General features: G+C 44.0%; 1 protein-coding gene and 1 long non-coding RNA gene across 5 annotated transcripts in view; one reads left to right on the top strand and one right to left on the bottom strand.

Annotated features, from left to right (window-relative positions):
• The window catches only part of LOC133562375 (uncharacterized), a 323,026-nt gene that overhangs the window by 132,078 nt on the left and 169,387 nt on the right, over window positions 1–21,561 (top strand). The gene's annotated exons all lie outside the window — the stretch shown is intronic.
• LOC133561466 (baculoviral IAP repeat-containing protein 5.2-like) lies at window positions 15,967–16,714 on the bottom strand. The gene has a single exon (XM_061914754.1). The coding sequence runs from the start codon at window positions 16,633–16,635 to the stop codon at window positions 16,207–16,209; it is 429 nt and encodes a 142-aa protein (XP_061770738.1). The 5' UTR covers window positions 16,636–16,714; the 3' UTR covers window positions 15,967–16,206.

Consider the following 21,561-nt stretch of genomic DNA (forward strand, 5'->3'; position numbering starts at 1 on the left):
AGACTTCCCTATCTCCAGCCACTTCGTCTAGCTCTTCCCGGGGGATCCCGAGGCGTTCCCAGGCCAGCCGGGAGACATAGTCTTCCCAACGTGTCCTGGGTCTTCCTCGTGGCCTCCTACCGGTTGGACGTGCCCTAAACACCTCCCTAGGGAGGCGTTCGGGTGGCATCCTGACCAGATGCCCGAACCACCTCATCTGGCTCCTCTCGATGTGAAGGAGCAGCGGCTTTACTTTGAGTTCCTCCCGGATGGCAGAGCTTCTCACCCTATCTCTAAGGGAGAGACCCGCCACACGGCGGAGGAAACTCATTTCGGCCGCTTGTACCCGTGATCTTATCCTTTCGGTCATGACCCAAAGCTCATGACCATAGGTGAGGATGGGAACGTAGATCGACTGGTAAATTGAGAGCTTTGCCTTCCGGCTCAGCTCCTTCTTCACCACAACCGGAATGAGAATCAGCACCTCCAAGTCCGAGTCCATGGTTCTCGTCCGGAAAAGGGTGGAGTGCCATCTCCGGGTTGGGGAGGAGACCCTGCCCCAAGTGGAGGAGTTCAAGTACCTCGGAGTCTTGAGTGAGGGAAGAGTGGATCGTGAGATCGACAGGCGGATCGGTGCGGCGTCTTCAGTAATGCGGACGTTGTATCCAGTAGCCAATACTTCTGTATTTTTGTTTTTTAAATAAATTTTGATTGAGTGAAGCATATTTATGTAGCACTTTTTCTCTAAAGACTCCAAGTGCTTTACGTAGTGAAACCAGTTATCTACATTTAAACCAGTGTGGTTTGCACTGGGAGCAAGGGTAAAGTGTCTTGCCCAAGGACACATCAGCTGCTGATCCGCCTCTGCATGAGATGGTCTGCTGTGGACGGGACTCTCGCTGCTGTCTTGGAGCCACTATGGATTGAACTTTCACAGTATCATGTTAGACCCGCTCGACATCCATTGCTTTCGGGGGGTTGCCCACATCTGAGGTCCTCTCCAAGGTTTCTCATAGTCAGCATTGTCACTGGCGTCCCACTGGATGTGAATTCTCCCTGCCCACTGGGTGTGAGTTTTCCTTGCCCTATTGTGGGTTCTTCCGAGGATGTTGTAGTCGTAATGATTTGTGCAGTCCTTTGAGACATTTGTGATTTGGGGCTATATAAATAAACATTGATTGATTGTCCGAGTCCATGGTTCTCACCCGGAAAAGGGTGGAATGCCATCTCTGGGTTGGGGAGGAGACCCTGCCCCAAGTGGAGGAGTTCAAGTACCTAGGAGTCTTGTTCACGAGTGGGGGAAGAGTGGATCGTGAGGTCGACAGGCGGATCGGTGCAGCGTCTTCAGTAATGCGGACGTTGTACCGATCTGTTGTGGTGAAGAAGGAGCTGAGCCGGAAGGCAAAGCTCTCAATTTACCGGTTGATCTACGTTCCCATCCTCACCTATGGTCATGAGCTTTGGGTCATGACCGAAAGGATAAGATCACGGGTACAAGCGGCCGAAATGAGTTTCCTCCTCCGTGTGGCGGGGCTCTCCCTTAGAGATAGGGTGAGAAGCTCTGCCATCCGGGAGGAACTCAAAGTAAAGCAGCTGCTCCTCCACATCGAGAGGAGCCAGATGAGGTGGTTCGGGCATCTGGTCAGGATGCCACCCGAACGCCTCTCTAGGGAGGTGTTTAGGGCACGTCCAACCGGTAGGAGGCCACGGGGAAGACCCAGGACACGTTGGGAAGAGTATGTCTCCCGGCTGGCCTGGGAACGCCTCGGGATCCCCCGGGAAGAGCTAGACGAAGTGGCTGGGGAGAGGGAAGTCTGGGTTTCCCTGCTTAGGCTGTTGCCCCCGCGACCCGACCTCGGATAAGCGGAAGATGATGGATGTATGGATGGCACACCAATTGTCAGCTGGCGATTAGGAAGTTAGTTGTTAGCTCAATAGTTGCCAGCTTACGATTAGCACACTAGTTATCGGCATATTTGAATATTTTAAGTATTGCACAATAACCAGGTAGATTTAGGACACACCTTTATATAGAATACCTTTCACCATCTTTCCATCAGTTTGGGGGTCCTTGTCCTGGAACACGTTGAAAACCCCTGATGTTTGCACTGTGGAGGTTTCATATCCAAAACAAGTTGGGGAACCACTGCACTATTCTAGAGCGTTGCTCCGATTCTGTTTTTTCCCTCTCATGTCATCACTCATCCCTCCACCAGTCTCTGACTCCCTGAGTCATGTTTCGTGGCTCACGACTTTGAGGTAAATGTCTAGTGAAGGCTGTATCGTGTTGTGTGTTGGTGTTTATGGAGTCTCCAGGGTCTGCAGATCAGCTCTGTGCAAAAGGTGTTATTTCTGCAGGCCTTCAAATTGCACCTCGAGAAGCGTCAACGTTGTTTCCTCGGCCATTTAGCACACACTCCTTGACGATGACTCACAGCATGCCAGAAGCACTGCTCGGCTAATGGTGCTTAGACCCAACACACAGCTGCATTAAAAGAAATAAAAACAGTGTGTGTAACACTCAGACAATGGTATTACTTCTCCATACACTGCAAATATTAGGGCTGCAATGCCTAATTCAGGGGTGCCCACACTTTTTCTGCAGGCCAGCTACTTTTCAATTGACCAACTCGAGGGGATCTACCTCATTTATATAAATCATTTATATTTATTTATTTATGAAAGAGACATTTTTGTAAACAAGTTAAATGTGTTTAATGATAATACAAGCATGTGTAACACATATGGATGTCTTTCTTTCAGGAAGACAAGAATATAAGTTGGTGTATTACCTGATTCTGATGACTTGCATTGATTGGAATCAGACAGTAATGATGATAACGCCCACATTTTCAAATGGAGGAGAAAAAAAGTGGTCCTTTCTGTACAATACCACATGAAAGTGGTTGGTTTTTGGCATCTAATTCATCCAGCTTCCATACACTTTACAAGAAAAACATTGGCGGCAAATTCCGTAGCTTGCTTGATTGACATTCACGGCACCCGAGGGTCTTGTGAGATGACGCTGGCTGCTGCCAGTTCATTATTATGAAAAAATGACAGAGAGGAAGGCGAGAAACACTTTGTATTTCAACAGACTTTCGCGCCGTCCCTTCCGTCAAAACTCTAAAGGCCGACTGCACATTTCCTATCTTCACAATAAAAGCCCTGCTTCATGCTGCCCGCGCTAACAAAATAAGAGTCTCGGAAAGCTGGCGTGCACAAGTGATGTGCACGCCAGCTTTCCGAGGGATCGCTTGTACACGCCAGTTTTCCGAGACTCTGTATTTAGTTAGCGCAGGCAGTATGAAGCAGGGCTTTTATTGTGAAGATAGGAAATGTGCAGTCGGCCTTTAGAGTTTTGACGGAAGGTACGGCGCGAGAGTCTGTTGAAATAAAAAGTGTTTCTCGCCTTTCTCTCGGTCATATTTTCATAATAATGATCTTGTAGCAGCCAGCGTCATCTCACAAGACCCTCCGGTACCGTGAATGTCATTTAAGTGACGTCTTGGTGAAGATTGATGATCACTCATTTTTAGGTCTATTTTTTTAAAAGCCTGGCTCGAGATCGACTGACACACCCCCCGCGGTCGACTGGTAGTTCGCGATCGACGTAATGGGCACCCCTGGCCTAATTCATCAAATCATTAGACAATTCTTTGATTTGTATTCTGTTGTTCCGGTTAATCGTTTAATGAGTGTAATATAAATTTGATAAAATATCAATCAATCAATCGATGTTTATTTATATAGCCCTAAATCACTAGTGTCTCAAAGGGCTGCACAACCCACAACACAAACCACTACGACATCTTCGGTAGGCCCACATAAGGGCAAGGAAAACTCACACTCAGTGGGACGTCGGTGACAATGATGACTATGAGAACCTTGGAAAGGACCACATATGTGGGCAACCAACCCCCCCCCCAACTATAATTAAAACTCTCTAACCAAACACAATGCAGAATAGTTCTTGCATATTTGACCAAAACAAAATGAACATTTTCTCACTAAATACTACTAAATATTAAGAACACTGTAATAGTTATGGGTTTTCATATAGAAGTCTCACATACCGAGCATGGTAGCACAATTGGTCCAACTGTAAACACCCCTTGCAATCGGACACTGCCTTTGTCTTGTCGACAACATATTGAGCTTAAAAGGCCTACTGAAAATAGATTTTTTTTATTCAAACGGGGCTAGCAGGTCCATTCTATGTGTCATACTTGATAATTTCGCGACATTGCCATATTTTTGCTGAAAGGATTTAGTAGAGAACATCAACGATAAAAATCGCAACTTTTGGTCGCTAATAAAAAAGCCTTGCCTGTACCGGAAGTAGCAGACGATGTGCGCGTGACGTCATGGGTTGTGGAGCTCCTCACATCTTCACATTGTTTATAATCATAGCCACCAGCAGCGAGAGCAATTCGGACCAAGAAAGCGACGATTTCCCCATTAATTTGAGCGAGGACGAAAGATTTGTGGATGAGGAAAGTGAGAGTGAAGGTGTTACGTCTTCGAGGGCGCATGGCTTCGATTGTTGTGTTCCTCAGCAACGCAGGAAGCAAGCAGGAGTAGCGTGGAGGTAAGATTCAGTATTTTTAATATAATTAAAGCAGCATCAACAAAATACAAACTGAGGACGCTAACAATCGTGGAGCAAAACCAAAATGTCACCAAAGTGAAAACACGAGGAATGCTAGTCTATACAAACGTATTATTGCAAGGAGAAGAAACAGGAGAATGTAAATGTTGCCTTCAGCAAACATTGACCCAGCAACTATTACTGGGTGACAGCACACTATAAAGGGAGGTGATGAACCAAAACACCTGGTGGGAACACTAATTGCAAAACTAAGATAGGTGAGGAGAATTAGTGCCCATGGAAACCGACAGTAAACAGGGAAAGAGGGTGCACCCAGGAAACAGACTAACACAGAAAAACTACCAAACATAAATCATGCCATGACCGGGGTAACGGGTCATGACAGAAGGACTGGAAAAAAAAAAAAAAAACTAGACGGCAGAGCGATTTAGATGTTATTAGACAAATTTACTAGGATAATTCTGAAAAATCCTTTATCTGCTTATTATGTCACTAGTGTTTTAGTGAGATTATATGGTCGTACCTGTACAACCTGAAAGTCGCAGGGGTGTGGCGACCGCCAGTGTCTCCAAGGGAAGCCACGTTTCTCGACGAAGCGAAGGCAGCCGATGCTTCCTCCACGGTGGAAGCATCCGACGGTCGGGATCGGCCGGTGGGAGGAGGCAGGACAGTCCGCAGCTGCCTCTTTGACAGGTACAGGAGGAACGACGCAAGCTCTCCACTCATGTCTACGGTAAGAGCCGATTTATTACCACCATTTTCTCACCGAAACCTGCCGGTTGACATGTGGTAGGGAACCATGTTCGCTTGACCGCTCTGTTCCATAGTAAAGCTTCACCGTCATCTTTCGGGAATGTAAACAAGGAAACACCGGCTGTGTTTGTGTTGCTAAAGGTGGCCACAATACACCGCTTCCCACCTACATCTTTCTTCTTTGACGTCTCCATTATTAATTGAACAAATTGTAAAAGATTCAGCAACACAGTGTCCATAATACTGTGGAATTATGCGATGAAAAGAGACTACTTATAGCTGTCAACTAAAGATGCGCGGTTTGTGGTCTCATCCGCGGAGTCCGCGGATGAACCGCGGGTCGGGCGGGTGACACGACGAAAAATAGATTTGAAATAGATTCGGGCGGGTGGCGGTTGAACCATTTCGATATATATGATATACATGGTTCAGAGATCGGTAACTTTTACCGTTCAAAGAGCCATTTTGGACCCGTGTCACAAAGCAAAGAAGACATTAGTTGACGTAAATATTCTCAAGTATGTCTGCCGGCAGTCACCCAGTTTATAAGAATTAGCGCGTGCTATGAAGCCTTTGCCTTTGACGCCTTCTACAACATGTACAATTTACTTGCAAGTCCAGCAATATGTTGTGTGTGGCTTCCGCAGACACACGCACACGACTGAGAGGCATACTGGGTGACACAGAGTACACTAATGGTTGTGATATAAACAGTTTTAACACTCTTACTAATATGCGGCACACTGTGAAGCCACAAGAATGACAAACACATTTCGGGAGAACATCCTCCCAGTAACACAACATAAACGCAACACAACAAATACCCAGAATCCTTTGCATCCATGACATACGTCGGTAAGGTGGGCGGGGTTGGGGGCGCGGGGTTGTAAAATACATTCAGGAGTCTCATGGATGCAAAAGATTCTGGGTATTTGTTGTGTTGCGTTTTTGTTGTGTTACTGTGAGGATATTCTCCCGAAATGTTTGTCATTCTTGTTTGGCGTGGCTTCACAATGTGGCGCATATTAGTAAGAGTGTTAAAATTGTTTATATCACAACCATTAGTGTACTCTGTATCACCCAGTATGCCCTTCAATCTTGTACGTGTGTATGCGGAAGCTGCATACAGCATGTTGCTGGACTGGCAAACAGTTCGCACATGATGTAGAAGGTGTCAAAGGCAATGGCTTCACAGCACGCCCGTATTCCCGTTATCTGAATGACCAACCATCGGATGAAAACGTAAGTGGCTCCCGTTGCCTTCTATACTTTGTAACACGGGTCAAACTAGCTCGACTCCGGATATATAACAACGAGCGGGTGGCGGGCGGTTGCGGTTCTGATAAAATGTTGGTTCGGGTGGATGATGCCTTTAGTGATGCGGTTGCGGTTGATGTAATTGCCTATCCGTGCATCTCTACTGTGAACGGTGCTGGACCAAAATGTCCTCTACAATGCGTCCGCGACGTTTTAGCATGATACTTCCGCGCGAAATTCAAAATTGCAATTTAGTAAACCAAACCGGCCGTATTGGCATGTGTTGCAATGTTAATATTTCATCATTGATATATAAACTATCAGACGGCGTGGTCGGTAGTTGTGGGTTTCAGTAGGCCTTTAAGACTTTATTAATACGACCTCTGATTATCTTGTTTAATATTTGTCAAACACTGCAGCTTGTTTGTTAGTTTTCCTAAAATAAAGTCTCATTAAAGTATTCTAATTCTATATGCTGTACTTCAGACGTCAAGAATCTGGTTTTACAGTAGTAGTGGGCCTAAAACCAGATGCTTAAGTCCGTCTGTTTTTGGTTTGGGTTGTGTGTATATTTTAGTCCCAACATTCATATAATAATGAACTGTGACTCAGTGACACCATGATGCAAGGAAAAGGCAGCCAAAGACATTGTTGTCAATTTGTCAAGATGGATGAGCTGGCTTGTATCCCTCAGTACAGACTGATGGGTACAGAAAACAGACTGGTGCAACACCTACATCTACTGGTGGATGTGTGAATTGCAGTGGCTCGTCACGGTCACATGGTTAAATCATGTGCAATGAATGGCAAACTTACTGCTGCTTTTCTCTGACAAATGTCTGAACTTCCAAAAGCAACTTTCTGATGACTTCCACAGAGACAAAGTAGCTATTTAAAATCACTCCATCACAAAACCAATGGTCTGTAGAGACGGGAGAAGCTATTCCTTTTCCATGTCTGCTTGTCTTGAACTCTGGCTGTCCTGTAGTGGGATGCTTCCAAACAATTTCATAACAGATCTAATCCATTTGTTTTATATGCCTGCTGACTGGTTATGTCCTGAGATGTCCACTGTTCACCATTTTCACTTCTATTTTGTGGGATTGTGGACATTTTCGAATATAGACGGACCAAATGACCTAGAGTTTGTATTGCGATTTATACTGCAGCCTCTTGTTTATAAGGATTTACAACACAATATATTAATACTGATAAATAATAATAGAACCATTGAAAACAAGTTAAAAAAAAAAAGGCTACTAATTACCTGATGACTTTATGTTTGTGGATACATATTTCAATGTTAACATCAGTATTATTGTCTCAATTATATTATTAATCCTACTTGCTGATTTCCTGTTAACATCTGGTTACTTACTTTTAGTTTTATCTACACTTATAATGTGAATTATATTTATATAGCGCTTTTTTTCTAGTGACTCAAAGCGCTTTACATAGTGAAACCCAATATCTAAGTTACATTCAAACCAGTGTGGGTGGCACTGGGAGCAGGTGGGTAAAGTGTCTTGCCCAAGGACACAACGGCAGTGACTAGGATGGCGGAAGCGGGAATCGAACCTGCAACCCTCAAGTTGCTGGCACGGCCACTCTACCAACCGAGCTAAACCGCACTAATACGCAGTAATCTTCTGTTGCTTAGATTTTTACGACCCCGAAAGGGAAAAGCGGTAGAAAATGGTTGGATGGATCCATTAGATTTAGGGGATACAACAAAGTTGGGTATTGATCCAATACTAAGTAGTTATAGGGGCAATATTGGTCATACCCATGTTCATATTTAAAGTTTTCATTCCATTTAAAAAAAAATTAATTACAATCTGACAAAAAAAAGATGTAACAATAACAAGTAAATATTCTTATTAATATCATTATTCCCTTTTACTACATATACATTATATACAGTGGGGCAAAAAAGTATTTAGTCAGCCAGCGATTGTGCAAGTTCTCCCACTTAAAATGATGACAGAGGTCTGTAATTTTCATCATAGGTACACTTCAACTGTGAAAGACAGAATGTGAAAAAAAAAATCCAGGAATTCACAATGTAGGAATTTTAAAGAATTTATTTGTAAATGATGGTGGAAAATAAGTATTTGGTCAACCATTCAAAGCTCTCACTGATGGAAGGAGGTTTTGGCTCAAAATCTCACGATACATGGCCCCATTCCTTCTTTCCTTAACACGGATCAATCGTCCTGTCCCCTTAGCAGAAAAACAGCCCCAAATCATGATGTTTCCACCCCCATGCTTCACAGTAGGTGTGGTGTTCTTGGGATGCAACTCAGTATTCTTCTTCCTCCAAACACGACGACTTGAGTTTATACCAAAATGGATACATGGATGATACAGCAGAGGATTGGGAGAATGTCATCTGGTCAGATGAAACCAAAATAGAACTTTTTTTAGTTGAAGTGTACCTATGATGAAAATTACAGACCTCTGTCATCATTTGAAGTGGGAGAACTTGCACAATCGCTGGCTGACTAAATACTTTTTTGCCCCACTGTAATGAAGTCAATAATGCAACATAATTAACCAAAAGCAAAAAATACCGTTTTATCCTTTTTTTCTAAGTTTGTAAACGATAACAAAAACGACAAAAAAAAACAACACATTTTTGATAATAAAAAAAAAGATTTGTCTCGATTATGATTACTGTACTATAGTTAGTATCGTTACTGTTCATATTTCTATTGACCTGCCTACCCTTGTTTACATTTAAGAGGTCAAATTTAGCAGTTAGCTTTGCTTTTCTGGTATCCTCCTCCGTTGTGTAGTGAAGCATGTGTAGTTTTTTTGTTTCCTCTGGTCTTCCGGTGATAATGTTACATGTAAGTATTGTAGTTTATTAGCTGCCATGGAGGCAAAGACTTGTGATTTAGAGGCCGCTTCACATTGTGATGGGACGTTAGCCGCTAGCTTGATAGCTTGGACTCTACATCGAGTTGATGATGCGAACAATCACTTGTCGCTGTCAAATTTGTAGGACACAACTAGAATGTTATCAACATGCATTATCACGATATGACGATATTATTTAAAGCTCTGTCAAAAGCCAAATGTACGTATATAATTTATGACGTATATAGTCAATATTGTGGAAACTTATTTCCTACATTTTTTGTCAAATTTTAATTACTTCTTGGCAGTTTTTTTCTCTCTCACAGTATTTGTTACCTCGCTATCGTTTTCATTCATAAAAAGTAAATGACTTTAGTGCCTTGCTCGAGAAGACGCAAACTGTCATTCCAATTTCCAGAGTGTCTGACAGAGACAGATTCCAAGCCCTATACAAGTAGACTTCTACGGTTGACCACAATCGATTTCGAGATGCTGGTTTACCTCGTATCAACCGGAAAGTTGTCATTGTACTTTTCTTCCTTTTTCCATAACTGGTTCGATCGTCTTCAATTTTGGAGCTGTGTCGTGTGTAATCTTCGCGATGGCGAGGATGAGTCCAAATGACTGACTTGTGTGAGGGCGTTTGATTTCATGTGAAGTGAAGTGAATTATATTTATATAGCGCTTTTCTTTAGTAACTCAAAGGCCGGGGTGGACCACTCCTCTGTGCATCAGTTGGTGAATTACCGTATATGCGTTGTGGACTTTTCTACATGGAGAAGACCTCCTACGACCCTGTGCTAGCTTCCTGATGGACTGGATTCCCACATTAAGTGGATTATATTTATATAGCGCTTTTCTCTAGTGACTCAAAGCGCTTTACATAGTGAAACCCAATATCTAAGTTACATTTAAACCAGTGTGGGTGGCACTGGGAGCAGGTGGGTAAAGTGTCTTGCTCAAGGACACAACGGCAGTGACTAGGATGTCGGAAGCGGGAATCGAACCTGCAACCCTCAAGTTGCTGGCACGGCCACTCTACCAACCGAGCTATACCGCCCATTATCATGAATGTAATAATTCCATACCTGTACCCATTTGGCATCCATTGCAGCCGGTCACCTTGGGCTTTTGGAGTTTTTCCTTGCCCGAATGTGGTTTTAGATGGGGATATATTGGTGTGGTTTGTGAAGCCCTTTGAGGATCTTGTGATTAAGGGTTATCCATTAAACTTTGATTGATCGATTGGTTATACGAGTTCAGATTGGGGTATATCTTCTCTTAATGGGGAATAAACAGTGCCTTGTTTTCATGTTAGCATTGAACTGTGCTAGCGCTAGTCGGTCCATGAGTTTATCAAAGTGGATTTTTTTAATTACGGTTTTTCAATCATTTTCAATTTAAAACCGTAGTACTAATCGTCAGGAGTTTTACTGCGGTTATCAAATAAAATCAAATCAACTTTATTTATAAAGCACATTTAAAATTCACCTCAGGGGTAGCCAAAGTGCTGTACAACGGACAGACCAAAAGATAATACGAGGACCGAGCAAACAACACAACACAAACAGAACATGACCAAAAATAAATAAACAAAACATGAAAACAGGTTCACAGCAGGTGTATAATGGGGCGCCACTGCAGGATGGACATCACTTAGTGTTAAAAGCCAAGGAATAAAAGTATGTTTTTAAGAGAGATTTAAAAACAGGAAGAGAGGAGGCTTGTCTAACACTCAGAGGTAGGTCGTTCCAGAGCTTGGGAGCAGCAGTTATCATTAATACTGTTTACTAGAGATGTCAAATTGCCGAAATTATCGGCTGATAAATGCTTTAAAATGTAATCATCGGTATCGGTTTCAAAAAGTAAAATGTATGAGTTTTTAAAACGCTGCCGTGTACACGGATGTAGTGAGAAGTACAGAGCGCCAATAAACCTTAAAGGCACTGCCTTTGGGTGCCGGCCCAGTCACATAATATTTACGCCTTTTTCACACACACAAGGGAACGCAAGGCACACTTGGTCAACAGCCATACGGTTCACACTGAGGGTGGCCGTATAAACAACTTTAACACTGTTACAAATCTGCGCCATACTGTGAACCCACACCGATCAAGAATGACAAACACATTTCAGGAGAACATTCGCACCGAAATACAACATAAATACAACAGAACAAATACCCAGAACCCCTTGCAGCACTAACTCTTCCGGGACGCTAACATACACTCCCCCTGCTATCCCCGACCCCCCTCTTTAACCCCGCCCCCCAACCCCCTCATGCTCTCTCTGGGAGAGCATGTCCCAAATTCCAAGTTGCTGTTTTGAGGCATGTTAAAATAAAATAATGCACTTTGTGACTTCAATAATAAATATGGCTTTGCCATGATGGCATTCTTTTCCGTAACTTGAGTTGATTTATTTTGGAAAACCTTGTCACATTGTTTAATGCAGTGGTTCTCAACCTTTTTTCAGTGATGTACCCCCTGTCAACATGTTTTTAATTCAAGTACCCCCTAATCAGAGCAAAGCATTTTTAGTTGAAAAAAGAGATAAAGAAGTCAAATACAGAACTATGTCATCAGTTTCTTATTTATTAAATTGTATAACTGTGAAAATTATTGCTCATTTGTAGTGGTCTTTCTTGAACTTTTTGGAAAAAAAGATATAAAAATAACTAAAAACTTGTTGAAAAAGTGAAAAGTGATTCAATTATAAATAAAGATTTCTACACATAGAAGTAATCATCAACTTAATCTTCGGGGATTGTAATAGAGATCCATCTGGATTCATGAACTTAATTCTAGACATTTCTCCACAAAAAAAGAACTCTTTTACATCAATACTTATGGAACATGTCCACAAAAATCTGCCTGTCAACACTGAATATTGCATTGTTGCATTTTTGTTTTCACACTTTATGAACTTATGTTCATATTTTGTTGAAGTATTATTCAATAAATATATTTATAAAGGATTTTTGAATTGTTGCTATTTTTAGAATATTTTCAAAACATCTCAAGTACCCTTTGGCATACCTTCAAGTACCCCCAGGGGTACGCGTACCCCCATTTGAGAACCACTGGTTTAATGGATCCAGCGGGGCATTACAACATAATTTGGCATAATAATGTGTCAATTCCACGACTGTGTATATCGCTATCGGTTGATATCGGTAATTAAGAGTTGGACAATATCGAATAGCGGCAAAAAAGCCATTATCGGACATCTCTACTGTTTACCGCTACATCCGTGACCCATTCAGCAGTTTCATTGGTCAGATGTGACGAGCCTACAGTAAAGTATTGGCGGCGTGTGTGAGCTCATGAACCCAGAAAAATGCCTAAATAAGCAGCAGCATTGTATAAAGTGCATGGTTCGAAGCGTGGTAAAAAAAAAAAGTAGCGGCTTATAGTCCGGAAATTATGATAATTTGGTGACACCGTATCCCGTGACACTGTAAATTGATGTTGACGACTGAACTGCCAGTTGGTACTGATTTTGCTGAGCCTTTTGCTGTACTCCCTCTACACCCATGACTGTAGTCCAGCCCACTCGGAGAACACCATCATCAAGTTCGCCGATGACACAACGGTAGTGGGTCCCATTACAGGGGGGGATGAGTCTGCATACAGAGATGAGGTCCTGGAACTATCAGCGTGGTGTTCAGTGAATAATTTGGCACTGAACACCACAAAAACCAAGGAACTCATCTTTGACTTCAGGAAAAACACTGCAGACCCCGCCCCCCTCTACATCAACGGCGAAGAGGTGGCGAGAGTCTGGTCCTTCAAGTTCCTCGGCACCCTCATATCTGCTGACCTGTCCTGGACCCAAAATACAACTGCGGTCATCCGGAAGGCCCAGCAGAGACTCCACTTCCTGAGGGTGCTGAGGAAGAAAAAAACTGGAGAGGCAGCTGATGGTGACCTTCTATCGCTCGGCTGTCGAGAGCCTGCTGACGTACTGCATAACAGTGTGGTACGCCAGCTGCACAGAAGCAGACAAACAGGCGATTCATCCATCCATCCATCCATCCATCATCTTCCGCTTATCCGAGGTCGGGTCGCGGGGGCAGCAGCCTAAGCAGGGAAGCCCAGACTTCCCTCTCCCCAGCCACTTCGTCTAGCTCTTCCCGGGGGATCCCGAGGCGTTCCCAGGCCAGCCGGGAGACATAGTCTTCCCAACGTGTCCTGGGTCTTCCCCGTGGCCTCCTACCGGCTGGACGTGCCCTAAACACATCCCTAGGGAGACGTTCGGGTGGCATCCTGACCAGATGCCCGAACCACTTCATCTGGCTCCTCTCGATGTGGAGGAGCAGCGGCTTTACTTTGAGTTCCTCCCGGATGGCAGAGCTTCTCACCCTATCTCTAAGGGAGAGCCCCGCCACCCGGCGGAGGAAACTCATTTCGGCCGCTTGTACCCGTGATCTTATCCTTTCGGTCATGACCCAAAGCTCATGACCATAGGTGAGGATGGGAACGTAGATCGACCGGTAAATTGAGAGCTTTGCCTTCCGGCTCAGCTCCTTCTTCACCACAACGGATCGATACAACGTCCGCATTACTGAAGACGCCGCACCGATCCGCCTGTCGATCTCACGATCCACTCTTCCCCCACTCGTGAACAAGACTCCTAGGTACTTGAACTCCTCCACTTGGGGCAGGGTCTCCTCCCCAACCCAGAGATGGCACTCCACCCTTTTCCGGGCGAGAACCATGGACTCGGACTTGGAGGTGCTGATTCTCATTCCGGTCGCTTCACACTCGGCTGCGAACCGATCCAGTGAGAGCTGAAGATCCCGGCCAGATGAAGCCATCAGGACCACATCATCTGCAAAAAGCAGATGATGCAGGCGATTCAGAGGGTGATAAAGTCGGCACAAAAAATCATCGGCTGTCCCCTGCCCTCCCTGAAGGACTTACACAACTCCCGTTGCCTCAACAGAGCAAACAACATTACCAAGGACAGCACACACCCTGGCTTCCACCTGTTCGACTTGCTACCATCAGGCAGGCGCTACAGGTGCATCAGAGCCTGAACAAACAGGCTCAGAGACAGCTTCAAAGCTGTCACCATGTTGAACTCTGACTTATAATAATAATAATTCACCCCTATACAATATAATACCCTACTGTGCAATACTACCCTTCGAGTGCAATATGTCCGTCACTGATTGTTATTTATTACTTTGGTACTCCTGTCTTGCTCTGTATATTGTACAGTATTTGTATTTTGTACTTCTATAGTGTTTTGTAAATTGTACAGAATTGCTTATTATTTTTATTGGACGGCGTGGCGCAGTGGGGAGAGTGGCCGTGCGCAACCCGAGCGTCCCTGGTTCAATTCCCACCTAGTACCAACCTCGTCACGTCCGTTGTGTCCTGAGCAAGACACTTCACCCTTGCTCCTGATGGGTGCTGGTTGGCGCCTTGCATGGCAGCTCCCTCCATCAGTGTGTGAATGTGTGTGTGAATGGGTAAATGTGGAAGTAGTGTCAAAGCGCTTTGAGTACCTTGAAGGTAGAAAAGCGCTATACAAGTACAACCCATTTATCATTTATTGGATAGTAGTCTATTTCAATTGTTAGTTTTTCCTTTTTACCTCTTATGTCATTTATTTCACCCCATATTTGTTCCCACTACAGCACCTTAAGTTGGAGTCTTTAATCTCGTTATATGCAAATATAATGACAATAAAGTTCATTCTATTCTATTCTATTCTATTTTTCTTTTTTTTTACAGTGCACAATGTTTTTTTTTCTTAATTGTTTCATACTTAAATGTGCGTTCACATCAGATTTGTTCCGGAGCTAACTTTTCTTCCCTGTTCTCATCTTGTTTCCCACACAAAATCACTTCAGGCCAACCAAAGCGAAGCAGATACTGATGTACGACTTGCTACATCAACACCTGCATTATAAAAAAAAAAAAAAAAAAAACCCCCCCCACAGTCTCGTTTAAGTACATTCTCTCCCTCAGGCAACAGGATTTTTACTCAAGACGAAGGTTCTGCTGACAGATGTTTGAAGTTCCTCTGAAGGGACGACTACTGCTCCTGTCTGTAGGAAAAAACATTTAAAGGACATCAGGCGGCTTGGATCCGACTTCAAATGGAAAGTCAATGAGGGTGTGAAAGGCTCTGACTGTGCAGCAGCTCAGACAATTTGCTGTTGCTGAGTGTCTGGTTCTATTTAAGGGGGGCAGACAGTGAAAGGCTGTTAAGAAGCAGGGACCCCCCCCCCCCCCCACCCCCCCACCCCCTGTAAACACAATCTGTGCTCCAGGCAAGTGCTAGGAGGTATGTTAGCTGAGCTTGCTTTTTCACATTCAAGTGTCGAACGTGACAAATTCCCTGGGATTAAGTTTGAGGTTAAATAAAAAGAACACGGGCTCTGAACACAAAATGATATAAAGCAATCAGTCGCTTTTACATCGAGAAGTGCTGTGAGTGGCCGGGTTTTAAATGATAAATGGGTTGTACTTGTATAGCGCTTTTCTACCTTCAAGGTACTCAAAGCGCTTTGACACTACTTCCACATTTACCCATTCACACACACATTCACACACTGATGGAGGGAGCTGCCATGCAAGGCGCCAACCAGGACCCATCAGGAGCAAGGGTGAAGTGTCTTGCTCAGGACACAACGGACGTGACGAAGTTGGTACTAGGTGGGGATTGAACCAGGGACCCTCGGCTTGTGCACGGCCACTCTTCCACTGCGCCACGCCGTCCCCAATGTCTTATTTGCCCATTTCCATCTTGAGAATTTCCGATTTCACCAATCTTGCAGCCACCTCAAACTTGTCGACGGCCTCGTTACAGTTTTTGCTGATGAGGCGCTTGTGCCTCGCCTGGTGGAGCTTCAAGAACTCGTTCAAAGGCAGCTCCTCTACTTTCTTCTTCAGGGCCAAGAAGTGACACGAGGGTGAATGCGATTTGTGCTCTTTCTGTGGGTCATCGTCCGGCTCCCAGCCCTCCAACTCCTTGAGGCAGAAGAAACACGTGGCAGCATCTGGGCTGTTGTCGACAGGCGTGTAAATGAAGCCAGCCTTTGCCATGTTTTCCGGTGTGCAGGCGCAGTCTTCGTCAAATGGCCACCCTTCAAAAGTTTTTAACCTATTCTCGCAAAAGTACATCTTAAATGTATCACTTTCGTTAAAAAGCTCCATTTGCGGATAAAAGTTGTAAAAATGGCAAAAAAACAACAACACACAAGCAAAGCGATTTCAAATAGCCGACAGTTTTCCTGAAAATCGATCGGGTTGATGAAATTCTTCAAGTGGACCCCTCACTCCCCCTCTTAAGGTGCTGACCACATGATGTCATCGTCATGGTAACATTAACCCCTGGTTGGTTACAGGAAGCTCTAGCCATCCTTCAAAACTACAGAAGATGTTATTATAATTCTTTTGGGGATGATGAATCCCCACTGACCGTGCGTTCATTTGTCATTAAAAATGGAAGATGAGTTCGCAGGCTGAGGATAGAGACGTGTGTGCAGATGCTGGACGGGGGACTGCGGGAAATCCTGCATGCATGGCTGTGCATGTCATGGCTGTGTGCTTAAGTGGAAGAGGGATGGAGGGGGAGATCCGCCTCATTACATTTGTTACCAACCGGACACCCCTTGAGTTGGGCTTAAGGCTGGGGTCCTTACCTTAATGCTCTCTGAACAGGAGCCAACATTCTTTTTACAAAGCAGTGGAAGGAGGAGAGATATATTTACCGTATTTCCTTGAATTGCCGCCGGGGCGCTAATTCATTTAAAACCTCTTCTCACTTACCAAAGGCATGCGGTAAATTTAGGCCTGCGCTTATAAATTTGGAGAGTGATGTAAAGATACCATCAGGAAAAGCACATTTAATAAAAAAAAAATGTTATGGTCTTACCTTTACTTATAAACGAAGTCCATGCGCAGCTCCTTCTGATCAAAAGCATCGATAACTTGTTTATAGAAGTCCTCCTTATCTTTCTTCAGTTTTAAAAGTCTCTCTATCTCGATGGAGATCTTCCTTTATTACCTCCTGCTTCGATTGAAAGTCCGGTTTAGAAAACAGTTTTATTTTAGATATGTAAGCCTCCATGTACTGGCTTCCTGTGCACTTAAGATGTGACTTTAAGGTTTTACTACTTACGTATAAAATACTACACGGTCTAGCTCCATCCTATCTTGCCGATTGTATTGTACCATATGTCCCGGCAAGAAATCTGCCTTCAAAGGACTCCGGCTTATTAGTGATTCTCAAAGCCCAAAAAAAGTCTGCAGGCTATAGAGCGTTTTCCGTTCGGGCTTCAGTACTCTGGAATGCCCTCCCGGTAACAGTTCGAGATGCCACCTCAGTAGAAGCATTTAAGTCTCACCTTAAAACTCATTTGTATACTCTAGCCTTTAAATAGACTCCCTTTTTAGACCAGTTGTTCTGCCGTTTCTTTTCTTTTTCTCCTATGCCCCACTCTCCCTTGTGGAAGGGGTCCGGTCTGATCCGGTGACCATGGATGACGTACTGGCTGTCCAGAGTCGGGACCCAGGATGGACCGCTCGTCCAGAGTCGGGACCCAGGATGGACCGCTCGCCTGTGTATCGGCTTGGGACGTCCCTGCGCTACTGATCCGCCTCCGCTTGGGATGGTTTCCTACTGGCTCCGCTGTGAACGCGACTCTCGCTGCTGTGTTGGATCCATTATGGATTGAACTTTCACAGTATCATGTTAGACCCGCTCGACATCCATTGCTTTCGTCCTCTCCAAGGTTCTCATAGTCATCATTGTCACCGACGTCCCACTGGGTCATCATTGTCACCGACGTCCCACTGGGTGTGAGTTTTCCGAGGATGTTGTAGTGGTTTGTGCAGCCCTTTGAGACACTAGTGATTTAGGGCTATATAAGTAAACATTGATTGATTGATTGATGTTAAAAGTGCAAGCGAGAGGAAAAAATAAACGATCACTGCTCACTCTTGCTGCTTGTTGTCACTTCTTCTGCAGCCGAGTAGTCGCAAGAAGGATCACTAGCGCCCTCTACCACCAGGAAGCGGGAGTCATTTAATGACTCATATTTGACACACGTAGCTACGGTATATTAATAAAACATAGCTGCTTACTGTTCTTTTTAGCATATTCAATAGCTTGGACCTTAAATCCTACTGAATAGCTCTTAATCTTCTTCCCTTTATGCGATTTCAAATTATTGAAATCAGCCTCCTTCATTTTGAAAATGATGATAGGTGAAGTGTCACTCGTGGAGTTGTGATGTGACGAGTTTGACCCGGCGGAAATTCTAGACATGCGCTATTAAAAACAATATTTTGCGAAACGAGTTTCTGAAACGCTGCTGTATCATCCGCAAATAACACTTACTTTAAATCTTTTGTAACTTTACAATGTCATTTTTATAAAGATTGAACAATTTTGGTCCTAGTATTGATCCCGAGGGTAGACCACAAGATATATAGCGTTGTAGATATGCGTTGGCCTAGCTTCACGTACGGTTTCCTGTTGGTTAAGTAACTTCTAATCCAGTTTAAGACCAACCCTCTGATGCCATACCCTTCTCATCCGCGGAGTGCGGATAAACCGCGGGTCGGGCGGGTGACATGACGAAAAAATTGATTTTAAATAGATTCGGGCGGGTGACGGTTGAACCATTTGGAAATATATGACATACATGGTTCAGAGATCGGTAACTTTTACCGTTCAAAGAACCATTTCGGACCCATGTCACAAAGCGAAGAAGACAATAGGAGACGCTATTATTCTCTTGAATGACTGCCGGCAGTCACCCAGTTAATAAGTATTAGGGCGTGCTATGAAGCCTTTGCCTTTGACGCCTCCCACGACATGTACAATTTACTTGCAAGTCCAGCAATATGTTGTGTGTGGCTTCCTTTGCATCCATGACACTTCCTGACGATATTACCGTGCGTCGGTAAGGTGGGCGGGGTTGGGGGCGCTGGGGTGTAAAGTATATTCAGGAAGTGTCATGGATGCAACGGATTCCGGGTATTTGTTTTTGTTGTATTTATGTTGTGTTACTGTGAGGATGTTCTCCCGAAATGTGTTTGTCATTCTTGTTTGGTGTGGCTTCACAGTGTGGCGCATATTAGTAAGAGTGTTAAAATTATTTATATCACAACCATTAGTGTACTCTGTATCACCCAGTATGCCCTTCAATCTTGTACTTGTGTTTACGTAAGCTGCATACAGCATGTTGCCGGACTGGCAAACGGTGCGTGCATGTTGTTGAAGGTGTCAAAGGCAAAGGCTTCACAGCACGCCCTTATCTGAATGAGCACCATCGGATATTCGCGAGGACGTTAGCTGCTCCCATTGCCTTCTTTACGTTGTGACACGGGTCAAACTAGTTCTTGTAGTGGTAAAGGTCGCCGACTCCGGATATATAACAACGGGCGGGTGGCGGGCGGTTGCGGTTCTGATAAAATGTTGGTTCAGGTGGATGGCGGGGGGGATGACGACTTTAGTAATGCGGTTGCGGATGATATAAATGCCTATCTCTAGTTCACGGTATAATAGCAATATTTGTAAATACAAGCTTACTTTAGAGCACAATTAACATAAATACAAATAAAATAATTATTAAAATAATCATGAGGCTTCACGGTGGCAGAGGGGTTAGTGCATCTGCCTCACAATACGAAGTTCCTGCAGTCCTGGGTTCAAATCCAGGCTCGGGATCTTTCTGTGTGGAGTTTGCATGTTCTCCCCGTGAATGCGTGGGTTCCCTCCGGGTACTCCGGCTTCCTCCCACTTCCAAAGACATGCACCTGGGGATAGGTTGATTGGCAACACTAAATTGGCCCTAGTGTGTGAATGTGAGTGTGAATGTTGTCTGTCTATCTGTGTTGGCCCTGCGATGAGGTGGCGACTTGTCCAGGGTGTACCCTGCCTTCCGCCCGATTGTAGCTGAGATAGGCGCCAGCGCCCCCCGCAACCCCGAAAGGGAATAAGCGGTAGAAAATGGATGGGATGGATGGAAAATAATCATGAATGTTGCGATGAGGAAGCGACTTGTTCAGGGTGTACGCCGCCTTCCGCTTGATTATAGCTGAGATAGACACCAGCGTCCCCCGCGTCCCCAAAGGGAATAAGCGGTAGAAAATGGATGGATGGATGGATGGATAATCATGAATAATTTTATTGCTTTGTTATCTATAACACAAAGCTAAGATGTACAAATGTTTTTCAAATGTTAGCATATGTTCACCTTCATTGTTTTGGTTTAAGTTTTTTTCATATACAAAATGTATAAAAGTGGCCCTCGCAGCCTTAAATTTTTCTCTATGTGGCCCTCGCTGGAAAATGTTTGGACACCTTTGCCATAAACCATAATATTTGTCACGCACTTGTTCCCTTTTTCTTGACTATTGTGACCGTTATCGTCATGAAAGACAAAGATAATGTTGATGATAGCTTGAGTGGTCGTTGATTCCATAATGTTACAAGATCTGGCAGGAAAATAGGAGCTTTTTCTACCTGACTAGCCTGGGACAATGTTTTAAAAATGTAGAAACACTGAAAGGGTTAAAGAAAATACAGTTGACACGACTACTGTGACGTGATGTTGAGCCTTATGTGAGCCATATAAAACTGGCTCACATAAGCAGTTGTTCCCTTTTTATTCTTTAATTTAATGTTTTTGTATGTGTATTTTATACAGTGGGGCAAAAAAGTATTTAGTCAGCCACTGATTGTGCAAGTTCTCCCACTTAAAATGATGACAGAGGTCTGTAATGTTCATCATAGGTACACTTCAACTGTGAGAGACAGAATGTGAAAAAAAAATCCAGGAATTCACATTGTAGGAATTTTAAAGAATTTATTTGTAAATGATGGTGGAAAATAAGTATTTGGTCAACCATTCAAAGCTCTCACTGATGGAAGGAGGTTTTGGCTCAAAATCTCACGATACATGGCCCCATTCATTCTTGCCTTAACACGGATCAATCGTCCTGTCCCCTTAGCAGAAAAACAGCCCCAAAGCATGATATTTCCACCCCCATGCTTCACAGTAGGTATGGTGTTCTTGGGATGCAACTCAGTATTCTTCTTCCTCCAAACACGACGAGTTGAGTTTATAC

The sequence above is a fragment of the Nerophis ophidion genome, linkage group LG11, assembly GCF_033978795.1.
Source record: "Nerophis ophidion isolate RoL-2023_Sa linkage group LG11, RoL_Noph_v1.0, whole genome shotgun sequence".
In the NCBI taxonomy this organism is placed as follows: domain Eukaryota; kingdom Metazoa; phylum Chordata; class Actinopteri; order Syngnathiformes; family Syngnathidae; genus Nerophis; species Nerophis ophidion.

Coding starts and splice junctions, on each gene's coding strand:
- LOC133561466 (XM_061914754.1), bottom strand. CDS start 16,635: ATGGAGCTTTTTAACGAAAGTGATACATTTAAGATGTACTTTTGCGAG.